This window comes from Panthera pardus, unplaced genomic scaffold, assembly GCF_024362965.1.
Source record: "Panthera pardus isolate Hobbes unplaced genomic scaffold, ASM2436296v1 HiC_scaffold_8, whole genome shotgun sequence".
NCBI classification, from domain to species: domain Eukaryota; kingdom Metazoa; phylum Chordata; class Mammalia; order Carnivora; family Felidae; genus Panthera; species Panthera pardus.
The window spans coordinates 153,306,279-153,333,537 of NW_026527013.1; the positions used below are offsets into that span (position 1 = coordinate 153,306,279).

The window sequence follows — 27,259 nt, forward strand, 5'->3', positions numbered from 1 at the left end:
CAACAGTTTAGACTTTGTGGACGAGCCCAGAACTGTTCATTTACCCAACTGCAAAACGTTACTGCTCATTTTACGACCGTGCCACACACAACCCCCACCGTGGCCGGGCGACAGCAGTCGGTCGAGGAGAGGTAGGCCTGTGGGAGTCAGTGTTGCGCTCTGCGGAGGGAAGCCGCAGGGCGAGTCCGGCTGGAGTTAGCCATTTCCTTTCTTCCCTCGGTATTTCGGGCAGCGGGGCGCCGGGCAGGCAGGCACCGCAGCTGGTCCTCGCGTCCCTCAACCCTTTCTCCGTCTCCGCCTCGAGTAAGCAGCTTGACAACCCCAGCTCATTAGAGCCGAGTGCCGGAGGAATGGGCCGGACGGGACCCAGCGCCATGATTAGGTCAGTCCCAAGCGCATCCCGACGCTGGCTCTTTGCTGAGCCCCACGCGCGCCTCCGGTTTCCGGGTGCAAACGGGAAGCTGGGGAAACCCCAGACCCCTCCCTTTTAGGAAGGGCGCAGACGGCGTCTCCGTTTCCAAGGAAACCGGCCCTGCCACTACGTCACTTCCGCTGACCTGTCTGGACTCCAGACTGTTGGGAGGAAAAGAGGAAAACTGAGCCGCAGCCACGACGGTGGACGCGAGCGTCTCCTATCTGCGCATGCGCCCGCTCAGCGGCCTGCTTCTATTTATGTGGGGTATCCAACATGGCGGCTGCGGCGACCCTGGCGATGGCGGTGGAGCCCATCAGAACATAGTGGCTGGGAAGGGGGCACGGTCCGCACTCACGGTGGCGTCGGCAGAGACGACTGAGGGTGGTGGAGGGAAGAAAAGCGACGGAAAGCAAAAGGAAGGGCGGGCAGGCAAACAACTCGGCGTAGAACCGAGCGCCGGCTCGAGCGAAGGCACAGGGCCAGAACAGTGGGGATGGCGGAGCCACGCAGAGTAGCGTTTATTAGCCTGTCACCGGTGAGGCGGCGCGAGGCCGACTACCCGGGGGCCGAACGCGAGCCCGAGTACCCTCGCGAGCCCCCCCGGCTGGAGCCGCAGCCATACCGCGAGCCGGCCCGGGCGGAGCAGCCGACCCCGCGGGAGGCTGCCCCCCGGTCGGACGTGCAGCCCCCGCCGCGGGAGAAGCCGCTCCCCCAGCGCGAGGTCAGCCGCGCCGAGCCGCCCATGTCGCTGCAGCGCGAGCCCCCGCGGCCCGAGCCGCCGCCGCCGCCGCTCCCTCAGCTGCACTTGCAGCCGCCCCCGCCGCGGGAGACGGCTTCCCGGGCCGAGCCGCAGCAGAGGCCGCCGAGGGAGACGGTGCGCCTGGAGCTGGTGCTCAAGGATCCCACCGACGAGAGCTGCGTGGAGTTCAGTTACCCGGAGCTGCTGCTGTGCGGAGAACAACGGGTACAGAAGATTCCTCTCTCACCCCCCAGACCCTGGGAGTCTCAGGACGCGTCCGCCTCTCCCAGTGGTTGGCACCTTCCGACGCCCACTTTGCGCGTCTCGGGTCGCCTGGGAGGGTGGGCTGGCGGGGGCAGGGGCCGAGAGGGTGGACGAGTGGTCGGTGCTGCTTTCCCCTGCTCCCCAGGGTTGGCCAAGGCTCCCACCCGGCTCCGCCGACCCCCCCCTCGCTCGCCTGCTCCGAATGCCGCTCGGAGCCGGTTTTCCTCTGCAGCTTTCGGGACCTCAGAATTTATGTTCCTTTCTGCTCCCCATACAAAATCTGGGAGCTCTGCAAGTTACGTGGTTGGGTTTTCCTTGTGGAGCTCCAGCAGTCATTCCGGTAGAAAGGAAGAGAAAACCTTGGGGGACACGCCCCCCGGTCGGAAGCCCAGAGATAGTGTAACCCCTCGACATCGTCCTCTTCACTCTTATGTTTGGCTCTGAGGTGTGCTTGCGAACGTTGGGTATTTCTCTTAATTGAAGGGGATTTGAAAGTAATCTGAAAAATTTCAGACTAAGGATTCCGCTCTAGGAATGAAGAAGTGGGTTATTTGGTTACTTATTTTCCTCTCTCATGTTGCTATTGGTAAACCTATTTAGCTTTGTTTTCTGTATAGTTTGTTCTTAGTGTAATTGAATGGGAAGGTGTCTTTGGCGCCTACCATCATACTTTTATTTCAGTGTTTATCGTTAGTTTATAGGTCCGCGTTGGAGGATGGTGTATTGGCCGTGGTGATTTTTGGAGAACAATGAAAAACATCTTAGCTTTGAATTTTTAGAAACTGTTGAAAATCCATAGGTATGCCTTTGATGGAACTGGTGAACAACGAAGATAGGAGAGAGGTTTGTTGCTAATTGTAATCTTTATTGTAGGTTTTGGTGGTCTTTAGAAGTAAACTAGAAAGGGAAATGATAGAGTAAAAGCAGTAAGAACAATTTCCTCTGTCATTTAGAGGTTATGCTCTTTATTAGGTTTGTTTCAGTACAGATCTAATGGACTCAAGAAGTCATTTGTTTTGTTTTTGTTCTCAACTATCTTTATAGTTGAGATGAATGACTCTTTAAAAATATATTAATGTCACTTGATTTTGTTTATTTTAAGGCCAATGAATCTTTTGATCATTATTTGTAAATATTGTTGTGTGGTCAAATCACTTTATTATTATTATTTTCATGTTTATTTTTGAGAGAGAAAGAGAAACAGAGCATGAGCAGGGGGAGAAGGGGCAGAGAGAGGGAGACACAGAATCTGAAGCAGGCTCCAGGCTCTGAGCTGTCAGCACAGAGCCCAACACGGGGCTTGAACTCATGAGCCACGAGATCATGACCTGAGCTGAAGTCAGACGCTTAACTGACTGAGCCACACAGGTGCCCCTAGGTCAAATCATTTTAAATGTTTGCAACCTAAATGAATTGGCAAGGGTAGAGATTATATTGGCCATGTCCACATAACATTTTATCCTTCAGACTCACTTTAGTACCCCTCCTTTTTATAAATTTGGTGTTTCTTTTTTCCAAAATAATTTTGAAAATACTGGATTGGAGCATTTTTCAAGTAAATTGTATTTGATCTTCTCATCTAAGTAAGTTTGCTGTTTGACTCCCTAATCTACTTCATACATTACAGATGAAAAGCATCATATTTGGGTAAAAATACATTATGGTAGCTAATATTTACTGAATTCTTCCTATGTGCGTGCTAGACACAGGTCTGAGTAAGGTGTATGGCTTATGGAATCAGTCCAGCAGAGCTCCTTGAGGTAGGAACCATTGTCCCCACTTTGCAAATGAGGACGCAAATGCAAAGTGCTTGTATGTAATTTTATTAGTATTTCTTTCCATACTAGTACCACTTGTTAATAAAACAAAACTTCTTAAAATTGTATAGTTTAAAAAAATTTAGAGGATCCTGCCAAAATGAACTAAAACGAGAGTTATAGTAGAAATAGGGATTTGTTCTGATCCTCTTAATGCTATGATATTCATTCCATGACAAAGTAATAGTAGATATTTATCTTTTAATTACGACCAAAAAAAGTTAATTTTGACCCCCTACCTTGTTTGTTAACCTGATAATATCAGAACTACTAGTTTCATGTAATAGGAGAAAGATGAATAATTCAGATTAGTTTTTCTGTTTATGCTCTCAATTTTGGGATACATTGGTCACTTTTTCTTGTATATTCAGCCAAGTATCATTTGTTGTATTCTGAACAAAAAAACCCCCATGGTTTATACAATGCACCTTTGCAACCAAGATTTGCCAGATTTACCTATGATAACTCCCAATGAACATATTTTTAAAGGAATTGTAGGAAACATTTCTTTAAATGAGGTTGTCATATTTCCATGAAAGGAAATCCTAGCAATAGAAACCAACAAAAAAAGCAAAATGAAACCAACAGAATTGATCTGCAAAGCAGTGATTCCCAAACTTGGTTTTTCTTCCCTCAGGGAGAGTCCAGTTATTTTTAAGGATGTTATAATCTTTTCAAAATAGTTTTAATGTTGAGTTTTTGTAATTGAAAAACTTACTGTGTAGCAGAGTTTGAGTAGAAAGGCAAGGAAAAGACATTGTGTAAAATTAAAAGAAAAAAGATTCTAAATTTTGAAATAGCCATCTATCACTGAATAAGATTTTAGTTAATAGGTGTAGGTATAAATCTGTGTCGCATGTGAATACCATCTTTATCGGGATACATTTAAATCATTCCCCTTCTGGGGCGCCTGGGTGGCTCAGTCGGTTAAGCGTCCGACTTCAACTCAGGTCACGATCTTGCGGTCCGTGAGTTCGAGCCCCGCCTCGGGCTCTGGGCTGATGGCTCAGAGCCCGGAGCCTGCTTCCGATTCTGTGTCTCCCTCTCTCTCTGCCCCTCCCCCGTTCATGCTCTGTCTCTCTCTGCCTCAAAAATAAATAAACGTTAAAAAATAAATAAATAAATAAATCATTCCCCTTCATAGATACAAAATGAATAGTAAAACCCTGATTAACCGAATGCAAACAGAATTTTTGCATATTATTTTTTATTAATGAGGCAAAGCGCAGTTAAATGAGTGTATGTTGGCAAAATATGAAAAACAAAATCCCTTCTTGTTAGGTTATAAGGACGCAGGTTAGCTAAACCCTTACCTTGTTATCTCTGTGGACTGCTAAGCCCTGATTGAGGTGGTTCGGGATGATGACTGAGGCATGGCAATTGTCTCTATCCTCAGAGATGAATGTGTTCACCATTTCTGGCTAAAGGGAAATAGTACAGTTTAGATATAAGTTCTGGCAGTAATTGCTATGCAAGTAATTTTTGTTTAACTTTTAGTAAACGAGGGAATCAGTTAACTAGAGCATCCATTTGTGAATGTGATTAATTGAACACATAGTATAAAAAGAAAAAGGGGTGCCTGGGTGGCTAGTTGGTCAAGCGTCCGACTCTTGATTTCTGGTTGGGTCATGATCTCACGGTTGGTGGGGTTTGAGCCCCCACATTGGGTCAGTTCTGACAGGTGGAGCCTGCTTAGGTGTCTCTCTCTCTCTCCCTCTCCCTCCTTCCCCCTCTGGCTCCCTCCCTCCCCCTCCCTCCCTCCCTCTCTCCCCCCCCTTCTGCCCCACCCCCCACCCCATGCTCTCTCTCTCTCTCTCTCTCTCCCTCCCTCCCTCCCTCCCTCTCTCCCTCTCTCCCTCTCTCCCTCTCTCCCTCTCTCCCTCTCTCCCTCTCTCCCCCTCCCTCTCTCTCTCCCTCTCTCAAAATGATAAACTTAAAAAAGGAAAAAAATGATTATGGTGTTAATATGGTTATACTTTTACAGAATTCTATGGTATCCCATTGTCATAGTGCATATTTTCGGTAACGTGAAAGATCCGAAAATGGTGTTAATGAGTTAACGTCAAAGGACAAAATTATTATAATGTTCATGCCTGTGGGTAGCTCATAATTTTGATATTTACTGATTTTCAAATCTTTTTTTCCATCGGAAAACCATAAAGCTTACTTAGAGCCTTGATTGTGGGTAGGGGTTGATTTCTTAACTGTGAAAGGAGAGTGAGTCAGTTTTCTTAAATTTATTTTTACAGACTGTCAAGAGTAAGAGATTTATTTTTGATGTCTCTATGAAGTCTACACAAAATCTTATAAAATGGCACATAAGGTGATTCTTATTAAAAATATATGTCCGTGTGTTTATATTTCACATATAAAATGGGTCAGACCAACACGAAGACCTAGTGTTTAGACTTCACAGTGACTTGAAGCATAAGTTCATAATGGCAGTCATGGTGGTTGCTCTCTGTCCTTAGGCTCAGGTTAGGGCTATATCCTGGACATGCTTCGTATTTCTTATTTCATTATCAGTCTCTTCCTGCTGGTTTAATTATTCCTTTCAGCTCATATGTATTTTTTGCACAGGTAGCTCCTACTGGGATAAAGGATTCTGTAAATATATTACTTCATTACAGTAGATAATTTTACAAGTTGATTCTAAGATTACTTCTTTAAGCTTTAAGAGCATCCTTTTGTTCTTATACCCTAGGTCTGATGAATTGTTTTGTATGAATTCTGTTCATATTTTTCGGTCATGTTTTTAGACTGACCAAACCTCAGCCTTTATACCCAGGATGAAATATCTCTGTTCCAAAGTGTGCAAACCTTTGTCCCTTCTGAATTTTTTTCTTCAGATTCAGCTGAATCTGTATCCAATATTTCACTTGTAATATACTTTATCTTTAATTCCTGAAAATACTACCTCAGTAAAAATACCTAGCCTTCCTTTTTTAAAAAATTAACTTTCTAGTCAGTTGTTCATAATTGGGTACAAGTAGAATTTTGATGCATATGCAGCTCCTTGTTTCCCCTTTTTTGTGCTGAAAAACTATATATATGAAATGTGCCTGCTAAAATAGTAAACCTGAGTAAAGGATGTGATTTATGTTTTTGTTTGTTTCGGTAAATGGATGGCAAATGTGGGATCCGAGCTGTTTGTGTGGTTTTTTAAAAACCATGTATTATAATAAACTTTGATTCTCCCCTGCTAGAAGGAAGCCATGGTAATGTAATCTATTCGCAGCTACTTCACTTTTCTAGCTTTGTTTGAAGGTAGTATGTATTCCCTGAATGACTACCCATTGATAACAAGTAGGTGATGTTGGGGCACCTGGGTGGCTCAGTTGGTGGAGCGTCGGACTTCGGCTCAGGTCATGATCTCGCGGTTCGTGGGTTCGAGCCCCACGTCGGGCTCTGTGCTGACAGCTCAGAGCCTGGAGCCTGCTTTGGATTCTGTGTCTCCCCCTCTCTCTGCCCCTCCCCATGCTCCCGCTCTGTCTGTCTCTCTCAAAAATAAATAAACGTTAAAAAAAATTAAACCAACAAAAGTAGGTGATGTAGGTAGAGTGTTGATGCCCGGCCTCAGCAGAAGGCTGTAGCAGCTACAGATACTCTAGTGACAGCTCAGGGCAGATAAATCAGCGGGGACACTGATGAATAACCAGGTGATCCTTTGAGAAGCATTTCCTGACCAAAGCAGTTATCTTTGTCGGGAAGATCTCAAACTAGAGTTATAAGTGGGATTTTTGTTTTTATCTAATTTTCTTGGGGGATTTTTGGCCTTTTTATTTTGGACATGGTGGCCATAGATCATTCTGTAGGAGGAGACAAGTTGAATTGTTGAGCTGTTCACCGAAAAACTTGAGAATGTGTAAGAATCCATTAAAACTGAAGTGTTATTTTGCTACAGATGAACATTTCTTTCTGGTTACTTTTTTAGCATTTTTTTTTTTAAACATTTATTTATTTTTGAGACAGAGAGAGACAGAGCATGAACAGGGGAGGGGCAGAGAGAGAGGGAGACACAGAATCTGAAACAGGCTCTAGGCTCTGAGCGGTCAGCACAGAGCCGGTCTCGGGGCTCGAACTCACGGACGGTGAGATCATGACCTGAGCCGAAGTCGGACGCTTAACCGACCGAGCCACCCAGGCGCCCCTCTTTCTGGTTACTTTTAATGCTTCTAACTCATTTGTTAATATTTGGAAATTTTGACTCTCATTATTAAATTTAAGGATGTATTTGCCTCTGGTTGAAGCAGTACTAATACTTTTATTTCTTTTCCCATTTTCTTTGAATCAGAAGAAGCCCATTCACACAGAAGACCCATTTAATGACGAGCAGCAAGAGAGGCAAGAAGTGGAAATGTTGGCTAAGAAGTTTGAAATGAAATATGTGAGTACAATATACTCTTCACTAGGTCATTTTACCCTGTTGGCCTTTTTTCCACCTGTGACTGGTTGGGAGGGCTTATAATACCCACTGCAAACCTTATTTTGCTCTTATAAATTGCACTCCTTATAGAGTCCAGGTACCTTGCTTAACTTATATTTTCTCCCATCCTTATAATAACACCACATACTAAGTAATACTGAGTGCGTTTTACACATGAAGAAACTGAGGCTCTGAGCTCAAGATCACACAGTGGCAGGAACTAAGCTACATATCCATGTGTGTCCAGCTCTGATCCTTTGTCTTTCCACTGCCATTGAAAAGACCACTTTAATTCCCTTGGTGTAGTATGTCTCCAGTTTTCATGCCTCTTTAGACTTTAAGAGAATGAATGTGTGTACTTCTAGGCCCTGGGGATCAGAATCAATCAGAAGCAGCATGAAATTTCTTTGAAAGTCTCTTGTTTACCTTAAACATTCATGTACATTTTAAATTCTGTGCCATGAATAGATTGGTATTGGTTTTAATGTAAAAATAAATTCTAATGACCTGATTGTGAAGTTGCTTAACATTTTCCTCAAGTTTTCTAGTAACTGGGTTTGTAGGAAAGCCCTCTCCCCTCCTCACTCCTGATGTTTATCCTATGACTTGACTTCATGGCACTTTGCTAAAACATAACCCATGAAAAGCAAGACCCCTTTCGGGTTCCCCTGTAAGCACTGAAAACTGTCTCACAGAGATAGGAGGTCAGGTGGTGCTAGCCCTGTCATTCATGTTATCCAGATTCAATTAGGATCTTGGTTGACACTAGTTGGCTCCTTGTGCTAATGAAGAATATATTTGGGGTGAGGGAAATGTATGAGAATGCTTTGGGATGTGGATCAGGTTGTAGGCCCTACTTTGCCACCTACAAATTGTCCTTTGGTGAGATTATTTAACCTTTGTGGGCCACAGTTTTCTTTTTTTGAAGACTCTTTGAAACTCCTTCTGGCTTTATATTCTGTAATTATATAATAATTTGGGGATGGACTGGCGGGCGTTTTGATGGAAAGAATAGCAAAAGTCGTTATGTAAACTGTAGTGTTTAATTAAAATATGGTGTTCTCGTTATATATTCTGACGTACTATGGCTTGATTTTTTAAGTAATCTCTGTACCCAAAGTGGGACTTGAATTCATGACCCTGAGATCAAGAGTCCCATGGTTTACTGACTGAGCCAGCCGGGTGCCCCAACGATTTTTTTTTTTTTTTTTGTGAGAGAGCGTGCTAGCACAGGAGAGGGGCATAGGGGGAGAGAGAGACAGAGAGAGAGAATGGGAGAATGAATGAATCCTAAGCAGGCTCCCTGCTGGGCTTGATCCCACCTTCCTGGGATCATGACCTGAACCAAAATCAGGAGTCAGATGCTCTACTGATGAGCCACCCAGGCGCCCCCTATGGCTTTTTTATGCAAGTTGATACATTGGTTAAATTTAATGTTTTAACCAGACAATATATTTACATGGTTCAGAACTCAAAAAGTGTAGAGTGAAAAATCTTTCATTCTTTTGTTCACCCACATAATCTCACCTCCCAGAGGCGCATAATGCTTTTGGGGGTCCTTCTGTTCTTTGTTTTTTTCATTTACTCTAACTTGGAGATTTATTCATATCAATACAAAGAGAACTTTCTTCTCTCTCTCTCTCTCTCCCTCCCCCTCCCTCCCTCTCTCTCTCTCTCTCCCCCTCCCTCCCCCTCCCTCTCTCTCTCTCCCCCCCTCCCTCCCCCTCCCCCCCCCCCTCTCTCTCTCTCTCTCTCCCCCCCTCTCTCCCTCCCCCTCCCTCTCTCTCCCTCTCTCTCCCTCCCTCCCTCCCTCCCTCTCTCTCTTTCAGGGTTGCATGGTATTCCATTGTATGGACATATCACAGTTTATTTAACCAGTCCCCAAATGATTTAAATTGTTTCCAAAAGTTTGCTGTTGTAAATAGTGCTACAGTAAATTACTTAGTCGCGTGGTATTTCACAGAGTTGCAAGTTTATCTGTTGGGCAGATTCCTAGAAGTGGAATTTTTAGGTCAAAAGATATATGCATTTATTTATTTAGTTTGGGTATATATTAACCAAATTACCAGTTTCTAAGTTGCCAGTTTCCATTCCTCTAATACTACATTGGAGTGCCTATTTTTTCCATAGGTTATAGAACTAAGAATTAGAATTGCCCTTTGCAAATGGAAGAATTCCTAGCATATGATCCTATAAGTATTGTGACTCAGTGTATGATGTACTGCCTCAGAGTTAGCATTAAATCTTATTGGGGAGCTCTTGGATAGTACTTGCCATGGAAAAACCAATATTCTGAAGAAGGTGGTTGATGTGTAAAATCGAGTTCCAAATAACTGGGTTGTATCCAGGTGCTGTAATTATGCAGGGATAAAATATTACTCTTGTTATAATTCAAATTAATGGGCTATATTTCTTCTCTAGATTTTTATTGTGGCTACTTACTCTCTTATTTCCTTTCTTTAAAATTTTTTTTTCTTTTTTAGTTTATTTATTTATTTTGAGAGAGAGAGAGCACAAGCAGGGGAGGGGCAGAGAGAGGGAGAGACAGAATCGCAAGCAGGATCTACACCATTAGCGCAGAGCCCAGTGCGGGGCTTGAACCCACGAACTGCGAGATCACGACCTGGGCTGAGATCAAGAGTTGGATGCTTAACCAACTGCACCACCTAGGCACCCCTCGTATTTCCTTTCTAAGTAGAGATTTAAAATGTCCTACCCTATGAGGCCTTTATGTGCCATGAGTATTACGGGTATTCAGTATGTATGTTTTAACAAATTATTTGGACCCTTTTAATTAAGAAAATCGTCAGGTTGAAAGTGATGGGAGAAGATACTTTATCCACCTCTAGGCCCCGGGCTGTCACAAAAGATCACTTCTAAACAGCAAAGATTTGGGGCACCTGGGAGGTTCAGTCAGTTAAGCGTCTGATTTTGGCTCAGGTCATTATCTCACGGCTGTGGGTTTGAGCCCTGAGTTGGACTCTGTGCTGACAGCTCAGAGCCTGGAGCCTGCTTTGGATTCCATGTCTCCCTCTTTCTCTGCTCCTGCCTTGCTCATGTTCTGTCTCTCTCAAAAATAAGATAAACATTAACAAAAAATTAAAAAAAATAAACAGCAAAGATTTTTTTGGTGTTGAGAGGTAGCAAATTGGGATGTCTGTATGTATATTTATATTTATGTATATGTTATATGTATATTTATATTTCAAGTAAAAAGCCTTAAATAGTATATGTAAAATATTGCAAAATGTTAACCCACCAAGGTTACATTTCCTTTTTTTTTTTTTTTTTAATGTCCTTAAAAAAACTTTTTTTGGTGATAAAACGAGGACTTAATTTGGAGGTTTATAAAACATGAAACTAGCTACCTTCTAACTTTTGTTTCCTTCATATAATTTAGTTGTCCTTGTCATTATTTCTGAAAATCACTTAAGGTTACTTCTAGCTCTCTGCTTTTTAGAACGAGAGATGCACTTTTTTTGTTAAATTTTGTGTATAAATGATAAAGTACTTGAGGATTTACGTTGGGCATACAAAGGGGCATGATAGTTGCTTTCTCTTGGAGAAACTTTCAGAATAATTGGGAAGACAAGACATAGACACACACATCGAGTAGCAAGCAGTGCCTGTGGAAGTGATTGACTCTGGGGATCTGAAAGTGAGTAGAAAGGCCAGTTCCGCTCTTGCAACTGGAAGGAATTTTGGAGACCTTGGTGCAGAGTCATTGAATGGATTCTTCCAGTCTCCTGTCAAACCACATTTGTCTGTAATCCCTGGAATAACTTTTCTGCCCAGCATAGGATATCGAGTGGGTAAGAAGCGGAAGGAGCACAGGATTGTGAGTTAACACAGCTGGATTCTCATCCTATCTTTACCATGTTAACTAGCCGACCTTAGTGAAGCCTCTTGGCTTTTTTATGCTTTGGTATCTGTCAGGGGAAAACAAGATCTGTGTAGCCAACTTTATATTTATAGCACAGGGGTTTTGTCAGCGTCAGATGAAAAAATAGATTTTTAATGTTGAAAATATTTAAGGTGCTATCTAAATAGGAAATACTACTTAAACATGTCAGTCTCGTGGAGAACTGCTCCGTCTCATTGTACATGTCATAAATTCTTTTTGATATAAACATGCATGGGATTTTTAACCTCTATTATTTGACTGCCCCACTGATTTTGATCTTTTAGCTCAGGCATTCTGTTCCAAATGGCCTTTATCTTTGGTCATTCTCCAAACGGTCAATCACCATTTACAGACAGTTAGTTATTACAGTCTTCGTAAAGACCGCAACAAAGTATTTGGAACCCTTTAAGAAAATCATTGGGCCAAAGCGACCTGGGAGGAGATATGTTGTACGGTGCTAGGCTCTCGCAAAAGGTCACTCTTAATCACTGAAGATCTTTATTGACTGTAGTTTACTGTCCAATAGTTCCTTTAGTATCCTGTAGCAAATTCAGATGCCCACTGATCCACCAGCGAAGCAGGCCACGTGAACAGTAAAGGTGGGGGGTTGTCTGAAATAGGGGACAGCTCCTGTCAGCTGTAGCGCTTCTTACTTTGCGGGGACTTGGGCTTAGGGTTGTCACATCTTTACATTTCTCAAAAGAAGGCTGAAGTCTGGATTTTCCTCTAATATTTCTTAAATATTGGCTTCTAGTTAAAACACCTACTAGACTAAACAATACATCTGTGGGCCGTATCCAGCTCTCAGGCCCTAGTTGGAGACTTGGTATACTTGCTTCACTCTTTCTTTTTTTCTGATTTATTTAACTTATCAGTCCATGTACTTTCACATCTGCCCCTTGTCTTCTGTGAGCTGGGTGGTTGGTGGTACAGGTGGGAGGGCCTGCCATTTCCGTTGTGGAGGAGAATGCATTTGTAGGAAGTTTCAGAGAACGGAGCAAGTTAAACTCAGTTGGGGGTTTCCATGATACGGGGGAATAATAAGATGCATTGAGTGGTGGCTGGGTCTATAAGCAACGTTAGTGACAAATTGAGTGGTGTGGTGGAGGGCTGAGGCAAGTTTATGGGCTTCTTGTGGTCTGGAGTGCGTGTGTGTGGCGGTTCCTTGTGCTGGAAAGGAGCTGTGTGAAGTGGAGCTGGCTGCCACTTGAGGGAAAAGGAGGGACAATGTGGAGTTCAGGATGTGTCCTTTGTCTTGCAGCAGTTGCTTGGGGGAAGGGATGGAGACAATTTTAGTAGTTGAAAAGCAGTAATGGAAATTATAGGACTTATGAAATTGTAAACATAGTACCCTGTATCAAATGGTTTGTTTTTTCCCTCTATTCTGTCCTCTTTTTATTGCCTGTGTCCTGTTACCTTTTAGGTAATGTAACAATGAATGTTCAGCATTAATTGCTACATGTTATCTTGGGAAAAGAGGAATGTAACTGTTCAGTGCTTAATTTTACTTAGAGCATACTAAATTGGTTGTTGTATATAAATCTTATTAAATAGCTAAGTCCAACCTTTGATACTTCTCCATAGGTTCCAAATTTTTCTTGTTGGTTACTATAGGAAGAAAGCAGGATACAATTTAAAGAGGTTTGTGTTCCTTTCCTCATTCTCAATTTTAAGGCTCCAAATGTTTAGGCTAGATGTCCTAGTTTCCTGAATATCCTGAATTTCCAACTCAGTTTTTAGATGGTTTCTAGATTGTGTATGCTTTTTCTGAGGCTGTATACACTCTACATCAGTGAATGAAGTTCGCTTTGATGGGTATAGACTTGTTCTCTGAACCTTCGAGGGCATAGGAAAACCTGTGGTGGTTGGAAGATTTCTTTTAGTGGTTTTTCTCACTCTGTTACCCTAGCCATCTTGAAAGATCATGGTATCCTAGAATCGGATATAAATTCAATAATCTAAATGGAAGTGCTTAGCATAATATCTGGTGCCTTGCAGGGGCTCAGCTGCTCAGCTCTTTGAATCTGAATGACTCTCTGAATAGGAAGACATGTATTCAGCCAAACATTTATTAGCATTTCTGAAGTCACATTATGACTTTAAAATTCACTTACTTTACCATATAGATTTTGAATGCCACATTTGATATTTAACTCTATGTGATTTTGGACTCTCGGAGCCCTGATAGCTTCATATTTATTTTAAAAGAGAGGATAAGGGTAGATTTGATGGTAGGAAAGTAGTTTTCAGCAATCTTATAAATAAAGCAATTGAAAAATAAAATCAGTTGATCAAATGGAGTTAATACTGTTTTTAATAAAAAAGTATATTTATAAAGTCTTGATTTTCTTTTTGTATACAAGCTTTTTAAAATTGATTTTGCCCTGATATGTTTTAAAGAATGGCAACATCTTTTTTTCTAAATTTTATTTTAATTCCAGTATAGTTAACTTACAGTATTATATTAGTTTTAGGTGTACAATATAGTGATTCAACAGTTACATATATTCCTCAGTGCTCATCGTGGTAAGTGTACTCTTTTTTTTTTTTTTTAAAGTTTATTTATTTTGAGAGAGAACGTGAGCAGGTGAGGGGCCGAGAGGGAGAATCCCAAGCAGGCTCTGCATGTGGTCTGTGGGCAGAGCCCGATGTGGGGCTTGATCCCATGACCCTGGGATCATGACTTGAGCCAAAATCAAGAGTCAAACGCTCAACTGACTGAGCCACCCAGGCACCCCATGATAAGTGTACTCTTAATCCCCTTCATCTATTTCACACATCCCCCTACCTATCTCCCCTTTGGTAACCATCTATTTGTTCTCTGTTGTTAAGAGGCTTGTTTGTTGGTTTGCCTCTTTTTTCCTTTGTTCATTTGTTTTGTTTCTTAAATTCGACATCTGAGTGAAATCATGTCTTTCTCTGTCTTACTTCCCTTAGCGTTATACTCTCTAGCTCCATCCATGTTGTCCCAGCTGGCAAGATTTCATTTTTTATGGCTGAGTAATATTCCATTGTGTGTGTGCGTGTGTGTGTGTGTGTGTATATATATACATATATATATATACACACACACACACACACGCACACACACACACACACACACACACACACCATATCTTCTTTATCCATGTATGTATCAGTGGACACTTAGGTTACTTCCATAACTTGGTTATTATAAATAATGCTGCAAGAAGAGAATGGCAATATTTGGAATAACTGTATAATTTCCAATGAGTGACTTCTTAGTAAATACTACTCAATTGAGTGAAAAGGAAATATGCTTTTTTTAAGCATAATTATTTAAAATAATTATGGATTGCTTAAAAAGTGGCCTCAAATATGAGACGGACACAAGTGGATGTTAGAAAACATTTATGCACTCTTTCTGGGAGGTTTAAGAATTTTATCAGTGACTCATATTATTTGATAATCATCGACACTTTATGAGGGGTTACAGCTTCCTTGGGAACTTCCTTGGCTGTTTTTCCTCTGTTTTGGCCTTCTGTTAGGTCTGGTCCCTAAAGATCAACATGGTAGGGTTGGGTAAAGCAATTTGGATAAATCTGCTGTACTACCACAAAATAAATTCTTTTTGTGAAGCACAAGTACCAGAAATTTAGGTTCTATAGACCAACAATATATGGTACTACATATGTAATAAAAACATAAAATAACAACCTTTTAAAACAGACTGAGGTTGGGAGATTCTTAAATATAGGGCAAGAAAGAATTCTTTAAAAAAATTTTTTTTATTTTTCATTTTTTAAAATTTACATCCAAATTAGTTGGCATCTGGTGCAACAATGATTCCAGGAGTAGATTCCTTAATGCCTCTTAACCCATTTAGCCCATCCCCCCTCCCACAACCCCTCCAGTAACTCTCAGTTTGTTCTCCATATCTGAGTCTCTTCTGTTTTGTCCCCTTCCCTGTTTTTATACTATTTTTGTTTCCCTTCCCTTACGTTCATCTGTTTTGTCTCTTAAAGTCCTCATATGAGTGAAATCATATGATTTTTGTCTTTCTCTGACTAATTTCACTTAGCATAATACCCTCCAGTTCCATCCACGTAGTTGCAAATGGCATAATTTCATTCTTTTGATTGCCTAGTAATACTCCATTGTATATATAAACCACATCTTCTTTATCCATTCATCCATCGATGGACATTTGGGCTCTTTCCATACTTTGGCTATTGTTGATAGTGCTGCTATAAACATGGGGGTGCACGTGTCCCTTCGAAACAGCACGCTTGTATCCCGTGGATAAATGCCTAGTAGTGCAATTGCTGGGTCGGAGGGTAGTTCTATTTTTAGTTTTTTGAGGAACTTCCATACTGTTTTCCAGAGTGGCTGCACCATCTTGCATTCCCACCAACAATGCAAAAGAGATCCTCTTTCTCTGCATCCTCGCCAACATCTGTCGTTGCCTTAGTTGTTAATGTTAGCCATTCTGACAGGTGTGAGGTAGTGTCTCATTGGGGTTCTGATTTGTATTTCCCTGATGATGAGTGATGTTGAGCATTTTTTCATGTGTCGGTTGGCCACCTGGATGTCTTCCTTGGAGAAGTGTCTATTCATGTCTTTTGCCCATTTCTTCCCTGGATTATTTGTTTTTTGGATGTTGAGTTTGATAAGTTCTTTATAGATGTTGGATACTAACGCTTTATCTGATATGTCATTTGCAAATATCTTCTGCCATTCTGTCGGTTGCCTTTTAGTTTTGCTGATTGTTTCCTTCGCTGTGCAGAAGCTTTGTATTTTGATGAGATCCCAGTAGTTCATTTTTGCTTTTGTTTCCCTTGCCTCCGGAGACGTGTTGAGGGGCAAGGAAGAATTCTTAAATAATAGTTTTCTTTATTGGAGTTACCAATTGGAATCACTTGTCATGACATGCCTTTTCAGTTCCTTGACCTCTTTGAGCTAAACAAATTCTCTTCAGCTTCCTGAAACCATTAGGAACAATTGAGAATGAGCAGTTTTAGGGTATTTGGAAGGAAGGCCCAATATCCTAAGTGCCGATTCAAGAAATCTGTGTACGTTATATCTGTGCTGTTAAGTCAGCTCTTGGGTGTCTTTCCACTGACTTACATTTCTACTCTTTTCTATGGGCGGGTTAAGGAAATCAGTGGAAGTGGAGAATGATAAGGTTGTGACCAGGCTGGGGCAAATAGAGAAGCTTGGTGATCAGGAGTTACATTCTTCTCAGTTATAAGATTGCACCTGGGTGGCTCAGTTGGTTAAGTGTCTGGCTCTTGATTTCAGCTCAGTTTCTCACAGCTCAGTGATCTCAGTTTGTAAGTTTGAGCCCCACGTCAGATTCTGCTGGCGGTACAAACTTGCTTGGGATTCTCTCTTTCTGTCTCTCTCGCTCTCTCTTTCTCTCTCTTTCCCTCTCCCCCACCCCATTTTCCTCCCCCTCCCTCCCTCTCTGCCCCTCACTCAGTGGTATATTCTCTCTCCCCTTCTCTCTCAAAATAAATAAATAAATAAACATTAAAAAAAGACTGCAGTCTTAGCATTCACTGTCATGCTTCCTCTGTCTTCCATAGGTGATCAATGAATGTTGCTTATTAGTTAGGTTTCTTATTACCTGGAGTTAATTGGCAGGGAGGTGACCGGGGTGGGATCCTGTACTAAGAACATTTTGTTTGTTTGTTTTCCAGCTTAGTGTTATAGTGTAATCAGACAGCATTGGCTTGAAATACTGATTATCAGGTTAAACAGGTACTAATGATTCAGTAAGTCATTTTCTTCTGAGTCATAGTAAACTAGTGATCTAGGGGAATAGATTCAAAGGGGATTCTTCATTTTAGATGTAGCAAAACTCAAGATTATTTTTTTTAATTTGGAAAATAAGTTTTGTGTTTTTATAGGATGCATTTATTGTGTAAACTGTGTAACATTAACAACGGCTAAGGTCTGGAAAATTTATCAAATAAGACTTTGATTCTACTGCAGGGAGGATCCTTTCTAAGGCTGCTGGAAAAGAGACCAGTTCAAAACAGGCCTATTCAGGAAGATCCTATAATATAATCCTTTGCCAATGTATCTTGATTTCCTTAGAATTAGGTGAAATTCTAATATTTGTGAATTGTCTAGTATTTGGTTCCAGTTTATACCATTTGCATATCACTGGACTTGAGCGTAACTGGGGAGCCAGAGAACTAGAGGGTGGAGAATGGAAAAGAGGAGGTGAGGCGGAGGGCAAACCAAGAGAGAATTGTTTCCAGGAAGACCAGGAGATGAGGAAAAGGGAATTGAGGCCAGAAAACTGTACTCTGGTGGCCTCTGTGATGATGGAAGGAGCTGGGATGTGCCTGACTGTAAATGCTTTGGCAGAAGGCCATTGATAGGTAGAGGAGAGACTATTAAAATCCTGGCTATCGGGGAGGGGTTTGAGAAAGAGCTACTTGGGCACCGCGGTGTCTAATACAGGTTTGTCCAAAGCTCTTTCCCTGAAGTGGGACTAGGAAGCAGAACCATGTAAGGAGTGAAAACCCAAATGGTATTGAACATTTGGTGGGCCAGATGAAGAAATTTTGAATAGGTAGTACATGTACTTGACAAAAACTCAAAAGATATGAAGGGAATATGATGTAAAGTAAATCTCCCTCCTACTCCTAACTCCTAGCTAACCAGTCCCTCCCCCCCCCCCGAGATAATCACTGTTTGAGTTTCTTGTTCTAGAGATGTGTTTATGTAAGCATTTACATATTTCAAAAGATTTTGTTCAGTGTAAAAGAATACATAAATACAGATAAAAAAGGGAAGAAAGTAAAAACCACTTAATCATCTATAATCCCACTACCAAGCATAACCACTGTTAGTAGTTGGATGTGTAGCCCTTTCAGGGCTTTTAAAAATGCTTGTCTGCTTACAGATGTACTCTCTTGCACTTAAGAAAATTATTTTTAATCGTCTAAGTAGCATATGAATACATTCCTGTTATTACGAACAAATTCACAGTGTTACAGCTCTTTGAGAATTCATCCAGCAGGTTTTCTAGTTCCTACCAAAGGGGGAAAAATTCAAACAATACATATTAAGTCAAAATCTTCCTTCACGACTGCCTCCAATTGTATCCCCTCTCCATTGTAGCAAACATGGTTATCTGCTTGTTGTGATTCTTTGAGCTTTTTACATATATTTATGGACATATATTGTTGTGTTTTTCATAAATGAGATCCTACTGTTTGTATGAGAATTAAAAAAGATCTTATTTTTAAAAAAAGCAAGAAAACAAGATCTTGTTATTTTAATGTCATCTCCACAATTACTAGTTTAGGCTGAACACTTCCTTTTTTAATTTTTTTTTTTTTTAACGTTTATTTATTTTTGAGACAGAGAGAGACAGAGCATGAACAGGGGAGGGTCAGAGAGAGGGAGACACAGAATCTGAAACAGGCTCCAGGCTCTGAGCGGTCAGCACAGAGCCCGACGCGGGGCGTGAGCTCACGGACCTCGAGATCATGACCTGAGCCGAAGTCGGCCGCTTAACCGACTGAGCCACCCAGGCACCCCTAAGCTGAACACTTTCAAATGCTTAGTGAATACTGTCTTTTCTATGACTAGCCTGAACTATACATAGCATTTGGTAAACTACTTTTATTGCCTTCCGTACTATTAAATATTCCTCTACCACATGGTTTTAAAATGGCTGTTAGTGGGGCATCTGGATGGCTCAGTCAGTTAAGTGTCCAACTTCGGCTCAGGTCACTATCTTATAGTTTGTGGGTTTGAGCCCCGCGTCGGGCTCTGTGCTGACAGCTCAGAGCCTGGAACCTGCTTCAGATTCTGTTTCTCCCTGTCTCTCTGCCCCTCCCCTGCTCCTGCTCTCTCTCTCTCAAAAATAAATAAACATTAAAAAAATTTTTTAAATGACCATTAACATTGAATGGATGTGTCACAGTATATGTAATTTATACCTTTATTATTGTTATGATGCTATGATTGATAGGATGCTTGGTGAAGAACTTATACCTGTACATCCTTTGTACAAGTTATAGCAGTTATGTCTTCCTGTGGTAACTCCTGATCAGCTTGATTAGACTAAAATGTTCCTAGATCTTTCTAGTTATGCAGAAGTTATTTGTGCTAGTTATGCAGAAGTTATGTGTAATCATGCCCATTCCAACAGAACCTATTTGTTTTTTTAGTTTTTCCCTAGGTAAATCTTAGAGGCAGTTAGCTGTCCTTAGATAAAAAATGTTAGGAGAGTAGAAAAAGATCACTTTGATTTTAATTAGAAAGCATGAAGGAGGAAGGGTTTAAAACTTATTAGCTGGGAAGGGTGGGGAAATTCAGAGAGGAGTAAGAGATTATTCCCAATAAGGGGAAGGCAGAAGAAAGATAAACTTCAGTGTGTTTAGGAGGAGAGTGGATAGATCGGTTGAATGAATCAGAGTGTTCAAGTTGGGAAATTGTAAGAAAAAGTTGGAAAGGTAGTTTAAATGCCTTTAATGCCTTATTAAGGGTTTTGGATTTATTTTATAATAGGATGCTTATGAAGCATTTTGAACAGAGGAGTGATATGAAATGGTATTTTAGAAGTATTAATTGGATGGTATAATGCAGGATAAACTAAGATGAATGAGGGAAGAGAGGCTAATTAAGGCATTCACTACATTTAGGTGAAAAATAGTGGCCGAGATTATAGCAATGGCAGGTGGAATAGAAAGGAGATTGCAGATGTGAAAAACCACATGAACAAAGGTTTGTGGGGAGAGAGTTGAAGTAGAAAGAATAATGAGGAGTTCTAAAAATCAGCACTTCTGAAAGGTAAGTACCTACAATTCATTCATTTAAATTGTTCTCCCCAGAACCCAGAAAGTTCCCTCTTACCTCTCCATAGATAATCCTCTCCCTTCGTTCCTGGTCCCTGGTATTCTCAGACCTACTTCATGTCAGTATAAGTTTTTTATTTGTTTTTATTTTGTGGTTTCTAGCGTTTCTGTGGTTTCTGGGAATCTTAAAGTCTTTTGTGTCTGGCCCCTCTGACTTAGCATGATGCTTTTGAAATTCATCCATGGGTTGCATGTTGTTAGCGGTTCCTTCCCTTGTGTTGCTGCATAGTAAGCCATAGTTCTTGGCTGCTATGAATAAAGATGTTCTGAACGTTGGCATATAGCTTTTTGGGTGGACATACGTTTCCATTTTTCTTGAGTAAATACGAAGAGTGGGATTGTTAGGTCATATGTGAAGTGTACGTTTAAGCTTATAAGAAACTGTCAACTGTTTTGCAGAATGGGTCTTCATTTCGCACCAGCCGTGTAGGAGAGTTTTAGTAGCCCCACATCCTTGTTAACATTTGGTATCATGAGTCTTTTTAATTTTAGCTCACTGAAGTTTTAAGGCAGAAAAACAGGATGAATAAAATGGGAATGTTCAAGTGGAAGGAGCTAATTTGGAGGTGGCTGACAGTGGGGACACTGGTTTCAGTTTCTGGTATTGAGTTTTAAGGGGTCTCCAAGTAGGAAAATGACCCCAGAGATTCTATAACTTCTCTTATAGAACTTTTAATGGAATGGCACTTTGGAGCCAGATAGTCATGAGTTTGAAGATTAGCTCAATTACTTTCTGTGTGGTCTTAGCCAAGTTATTTGCCCTTTACAAGCTTTAGCTTTTCCCATTTGTCAAATGTGAAATAATAGATGGTTACACTTAGAAGAGGCGCTGGTGCAAAGTTAGCACTCAGCGGGTGGTAGCCATCATCATCTTGGTCGTCGTCATCATCATGTTTGCTGCTTAAATATATATTTTATGCCCCCAGTAACTTAGGAGTTTCTTGCACATCTCTGCATTTCTTCCCTTCCTAACCCATCTCCCTATCTTTGCTCATCCCCCACCACAACAGGAGTGATTTTGTTCAGCACTAATCTTGTCTAGTCACTTCCTGTTCTGATCCTTCCACTCATGTTGTCCGGGCATAAATATCTACGGAAAGCCTTAAGACCGCGGTTAGAAAAGTCTGGTACCACCTATATTTTCTTTTCTACTGTGTATCATTACTGTAATTTGTGTAATCTTTCTCCTGTCTACAATACTATAAAATCCATGAAGGCTGGCACTTGGAAGGTACTCAGTTAATTTTTGAGTAGATTGTCTTGTTTTAAGATTGTTCAGGACAGGATTTTTACTACTTAATTTAAATTCTTTCTGAGGGTACCTGGGTGGTTCAGTTGGTTAAGCATCTGACTGTGGATTTTGGCTCAGGTAACGATCTCCTGGTTAATGAATTTGAGCCCTGGTTCTTGGATTTGAGCCCTGCATCGGGCTCTGCACCGCTGGTAACAGTATACTATGTAATTTTTTACAATTAAAAAATTTTTTTTAATTCTTTCTGACATTTACCATATTACTTTCTTTTTCAAAAAAAATATTTATTTGTTTTAAGTAGTCTGTACAACTTAAAGCATGAGGCTCGAACTCATGACCTCAAGATCAAGAGCCGTATACCCTTCCTATGGAGCAGCCAGGCACTCCAGCGTGTTACTTTCTATGGCATAAGTTCTTAACAGATATTCTTGAATCTAAGTAGTGGTTTGAAATAAGCTTACATAGAATTATCAGGTCAAATAAGGTAAAGAGTTTTAAAAATTATTTTACTGTATTTCCATTATGACATTAATACTTTATAGAAAGTTTGGAAAATAAAGAAACAAAAAGAAGAAACACAAGAGGATGGCCGAATTCTTGGCAGATGCTTTTAGATTGCTTTCCAGAAGAGTTTCATGGTATACTGTTACCAGCAGTGCTTGAGTGGTCCTGTTTCTTCTCCATTTTGCCAGTTTATAATTTGATAGATGAAATTAGTATCTTTAATTCCATTTATTTGATTTATTAATTACTCTCTGTTGAGTTGTAATGCCGCCTTTCTCATGTTAAATTCCTACCTACTAGGATAGGTTTCTGAACATTGTTGTTGATTTATGTTTATTCTTACATTCCTGGTATGTCGATTTTAACTCCCATAACTTTATTTTTAACTTAATTGTTAAATTTTAATTCCAGTATAGTTAACATATGGTGTTATATCAGTTTCTGGAGTACAATATAGTGATTCAACAATTCTGTATATTACTCAGTGCTCATCAAGATAAGTGGACTCTTAATCCCCTTCACCTATTTCACCCGTCCCCCCCACCCTCCTTCCCTCTGGTAACCATCAGTTTGTTCTGTAAAGTTAAGAGTCTGTTTTTTGGTTTGTCTCTTTTTTTCCCTTTGTTCATTTGTTTTGTTTCTTAAATTCCACATATGAGTGAAATCATATGGTATTTGTTTTTCTCTGACTTATTTTACTTAGCATTGTACTCTCTAGATTCATCCACGTGGTTGAAACTGGCAAGATTTCATTCTTTTTTACGGGTGAATAATATCCCAGCATATGTATGTATGTACACACACACACACACAAACACACACTCTACATCTTCTTTATCCATTCATCTGTCAATGGACACTTGGACTGCTTCCATAATTTCGCTATTGTAAATAGCGAAAAAAAATTTTTTTTTTAACTTCTGCTGCAGTAGGCATAGGGGTGCATAAATCTTTTTGAATTAATGTTTTCATGTTCTTCAGGTAAATACCCAGTAGTGGAATTGCTGGGTCATATGGTAATTCTACTTTTAATTTTTTGAGTAGCCCCCATACTCTTTTCCACAGTGGCTGTACCAGTTTGCATTCCCACCAATAGTGCACAAGGGTTCTTTTCTCTCCACACCCTCGCCAACACTTGTTGTTTCTTGTGTTTTTGATTTTAGCCATCCTGACAGGTGTGAGGTGATATCTCATTGTGGTTTTGATATGCATTTCCCTGATGATGAGTGATGTTGAGCATCTTTTCACGTGTCTGTTGGCCATCTTGATGTTTTCTTTGGAGAAATGTCTGTGTCATCTGCCTATTTTTTAATTGGATTATTTGTTTTATTTATTTATTGTTTTATTTATTTATTTATTTATTTATGGTGTCGAGTTGTATAATTTCATTTACCAATATCTTCTCCCATTCAGTAGGTTGTTTTTTGTTTTGTTTTGTTGATTGTTTCCTTGGCTGTGCAGAAGCTTTTAATTTTGATGTAGTCCCAGTATTTTATCTTTGCTTTTGTTGCCCTTGTCTCAGAAGACATACCTAGAAAAATGCTACTATGGAAAATGTCTGAGACCTACTGCCTGTGCTGTCTTCTAGGATTTTGAGATTTCAGCTCTCACATTTAGGTCTGTGATCCATTTAGAGTTTATTTTTGTGTATGGTGTAAGAAAGTGGTCTGGCTTTATTCTTTTCATATTGCTGTCCAGTTTTCCCAGTATCATTTGTTGAAGAGACTTTTTCCCACTGCATATTCTTGCCTCCTTTGTTGAAGATTATTGGTCACATAATTGTGAGATTTTTTCCTGGGCTTTGTATCCTGTTCCAGTGATCTATGTGTCTGTTTTTGTGCCAGTACCATACTGTTTTGATCAGTACAGCTTTGTAGTATAACTTGAAATCTGGGATTGTGATACCTCCAGCTTTTTCTTTCTCAAGATTGCTTTGGCCATTCAGAGTCTTTTGTGGTTCCATGCAAATTTTAGGATTGTTTACTGTAGTTCTGTGAAACATATTTTTGGTATTTGGAAAGGAATTGTATTAAATCTGTAGATTGCTTTGGGTAGTATGGACATTTTAACAATATTTGTTCTTCTAGTCCATGAGCAAGGCGTATCTTTTCATTTGTGTCATCTTCAGTGTCTTTCATCACTCAGTGTTTTATAGTTTCCAGAGTATGGGTCTTTTACCTCCTTGGTTAAGTTTATTCTTTGGTATTTTATTATTTTTGATGCAATTGTAAATGAGATTGTTTTCTTAATTTCTCTTTATGCTGCTTCATTATTAGTGTATAGAAATGCAGTGTATTTCTATAAGTTGATTTTGTATCCTGAGACCTTACTGAATTCGTTTATCAGGTCTAGTTGTTTTTTGGTGGAGTCTTTGGGGTTTTCTATATGTGGTGTCATACCATCTACAGATAGTGAAAGTTTTACTTCTTACTGATTTGGATGCTTTTTATTCCTTTTTCTTCTCTGATTGCTGTGGCTAGGACTTCCAGTACTATGTTGAGTAAAAGCGGTGAGCGTGAACTTCCTTGTCTTGTTCCTGACCTTAGGGTAAAGGTCTCCATATTTTCCCCCTGAATATGATGTTAACTGTAGGTTTATCATATATGGCCTTTATTATGTTGTTAACTCTCATAACTTTAAATATATTTAATATGTAACAGGGTTAATATTCATTTGTTTTTATATTTTTTATATAGTATAAAAATATACTATATTTTTATATTAGTTTTCATGTATCTGTGCGTTTTTATATTCTCTTTCGAGTTCTGTCTGGTTTTTGGGTGAAATAGTCTCTCATGCTTAATTGCATGTATGTAACTATCCTAGAAATACCTCCTTCTGTTTGTCTTTTTTTTTTTTTTTTTAACTTCTGCTTCTAACTGTAGTTCTATAAACTAGTTGTAAGGGTCCCAGTTTGCAGACCTGACAAATGGAAAAAAATAAGAACAATTTATTACATGTGTTGTATATAAGCACACACATGCTGTGTATATGTGTGTATGTGTATATGTGTGTGTGTGTGTGTGTGTGTGTGTGTGTGTGTGTGTGTTATGTATGTATATGTTTAATGTTGCCAACTAGTATTTCCTTTTTTTTTCTTTTTTTAAAAAAAATTTAAATGGTTTTATTTATTTTTGAGAGAGAGAGAGCCAGCAAGGAAGGGGCAGAGTGAGAGGGATACACAGAATCTGAAGCAGGCTCCAGGCTCTGAGGTGTCAGCACAAAACCTGATGCGGGGCTTGAACCCACAAACTGTGAGATCATGACCTGAGCCGCAGTTGGACGCTGAACTGACTGAGCCACCCAGGCGCCCCTGCGAACTAGTATTTCTTGAGAAGGATTTTTGTTGTTCTGAGATTATGCCCTTTAATGGCTCTATTTGGGGGTGGGGAGGGGGGAGAAGGGTTGCCACCTTGTGTTGGTCTCCAAAATTGTTTTTAAAATTTACCTAATTGTAAAAATCTAAAAATACGGGAACTGCTACTTTATCTCACACTATAATGACTTTCTTGGCGGTAGTGGTATAGTAACAGGGCTGTCTTGGTCACCGAAAAGCATACAATGAAGTTATGGGGGGTTAGGTTTTTTATGGGGGTTAGGTTTTTTAACATCTGGATGTAATAAAAATATAACATTGAATCAGGATTACTTTTACAAATTACTTAGAAAAGGATGTCACCACGTTGGTGACTTCTCAGCAAGTCCAGCATAACCATTTTTTCCCTGAATCACTGGAATGGATTATTTCTTTGCATGGAAATAAGATAGAGCAGTTTGCTTTTGTTTAAGGGCAGTGTTTCACAAAACTTATCCATCTTTCACTGTTAGAATCACACTTTCCATTGAGAGCTATTCACTGAGAATTGAAACCGAGTAAGAGATTTACGTCTTGCATCCCGTGCTTTCTGCTGGACTTACTCTGGCTCAGTGGTAGCATGTTAGGCAGAATCCTTACCACTTAGTGTTTTCTCTCCTCTTTCTGAGCATCTTCTCACTCACGACCCACTTCAGTAAAAAAATCAGGGGTCATGGAGGTGTTAGGATGATACTTAGAGTAGTTAAATTTGAGTGAGTATGGTTGAATATCTAAAATGAGTTTTGGAGACTAAACTAAACACTTGTTTCAGCAGTGCCACAATAGTATTAGGTTTCCTGTCCACTTAAACTCCTTAAAACGAGCTTATCTATACCATTTACCGTACATGTACCATTTATACCTGACGTAGAATGTTTTCTTTATAACTGTAATCAACCATTTAAAACCTCCTGAAAGTATGACATGAATAATGGAATGTATACTAACTGGTTCTTTTTATTTTGTTGTTGTTTTACTTTAAAAAAACATTTTTTTTCTTTTAAGAAAATTTTTTTTTGTTTTGTTTTCTTTTTTTGTTTGTTTGTTTATTTAAGTAATCTCTATACCTAACGTAGGGCTCGAACTCACAATCCAGAGATCAAGAGTCGTACGCTCTGGGCTCCTGGGTGCCTCAGCTGGTTGAGCAACCGACTTGGGCTCAGGTCATGATCTCGTGGTTCTTGAGTTAAAGCCCACATCAGGCTCACTGTTGTCAGGACAGAGCTAGCTTCAGATCTTCTGTCCCTTACTCTCTCAAATAAAACAACAACAAAAAACCCCAAACAAACAAGAGTCATTCACTCTGCTGACTGAGCCAGCCAGGTGTCCCTAAAATACTTTTTATTTGAAGAGATTGTAGACTCACATGAAGTTGCACACACAATACAGAGAGGTCCCTTGTACCAATCACCCAGTTTCTCCCAGTGGTAATATCTTACATAACTGGAGTTATCAAGACTAGAAGATTGACATTGGCACACTACAATTAACTAGCCTTCAGTCCTTATTCACACTCACCGGTTTTTGCATGCACTCGTGTTTCATTTTCTTGTATGTCTGATGTGTATAATCCTGTGGTGTTTACAAAAATAATTTTAAGAATAGTTTGGATTTACAGAAAAGTTGCAGAGATAATAGAGGCTTCCCATATACTTCTCACCCACTCTCTCCTATGACATATTATGAATGATGATATCTATACAGTAGATTTGTTACAGCTAACAAACCTACTTTGGTATA

At 40.1% G+C, this 27,259-nt stretch overlaps 1 protein-coding gene and 1 pseudogene across 6 annotated transcripts in view; both read left to right on the forward strand.

The window, feature by feature from the left end:
* The first annotated feature begins 674 nt into the window (after positions 1 to 674).
* The window catches only part of UBN2 (ubinuclein 2), an 86,789-nt gene continuing 60,204 nt past the window's right edge, over positions 675 to 27,259 (forward strand). For 2 of the 6 annotated variants that reach the window (XM_019452909.2, XM_019452911.2), the window contains exons 1-2: positions 676 to 1,379; positions 7,533 to 7,622. In XM_019452909.2, coding sequence (XP_019308454.1) covers positions 909 to 1,379; positions 7,533 to 7,622 — 561 coding nt within the window. In that variant the 5' untranslated portion in view covers positions 676 to 908. Of the gene's footprint in view, positions 1,380 to 7,529; positions 7,623 to 27,259 lie in introns of all 6 variants that reach the window. The other 4 variants (XM_019452908.2, XM_019452912.2, XM_019452913.2 and 1 more) reach the window with 3 other exon arrangements.
* LOC128775778 (U7 small nuclear RNA) lies at positions 18,529 to 18,597 on the forward strand (annotated as a pseudogene).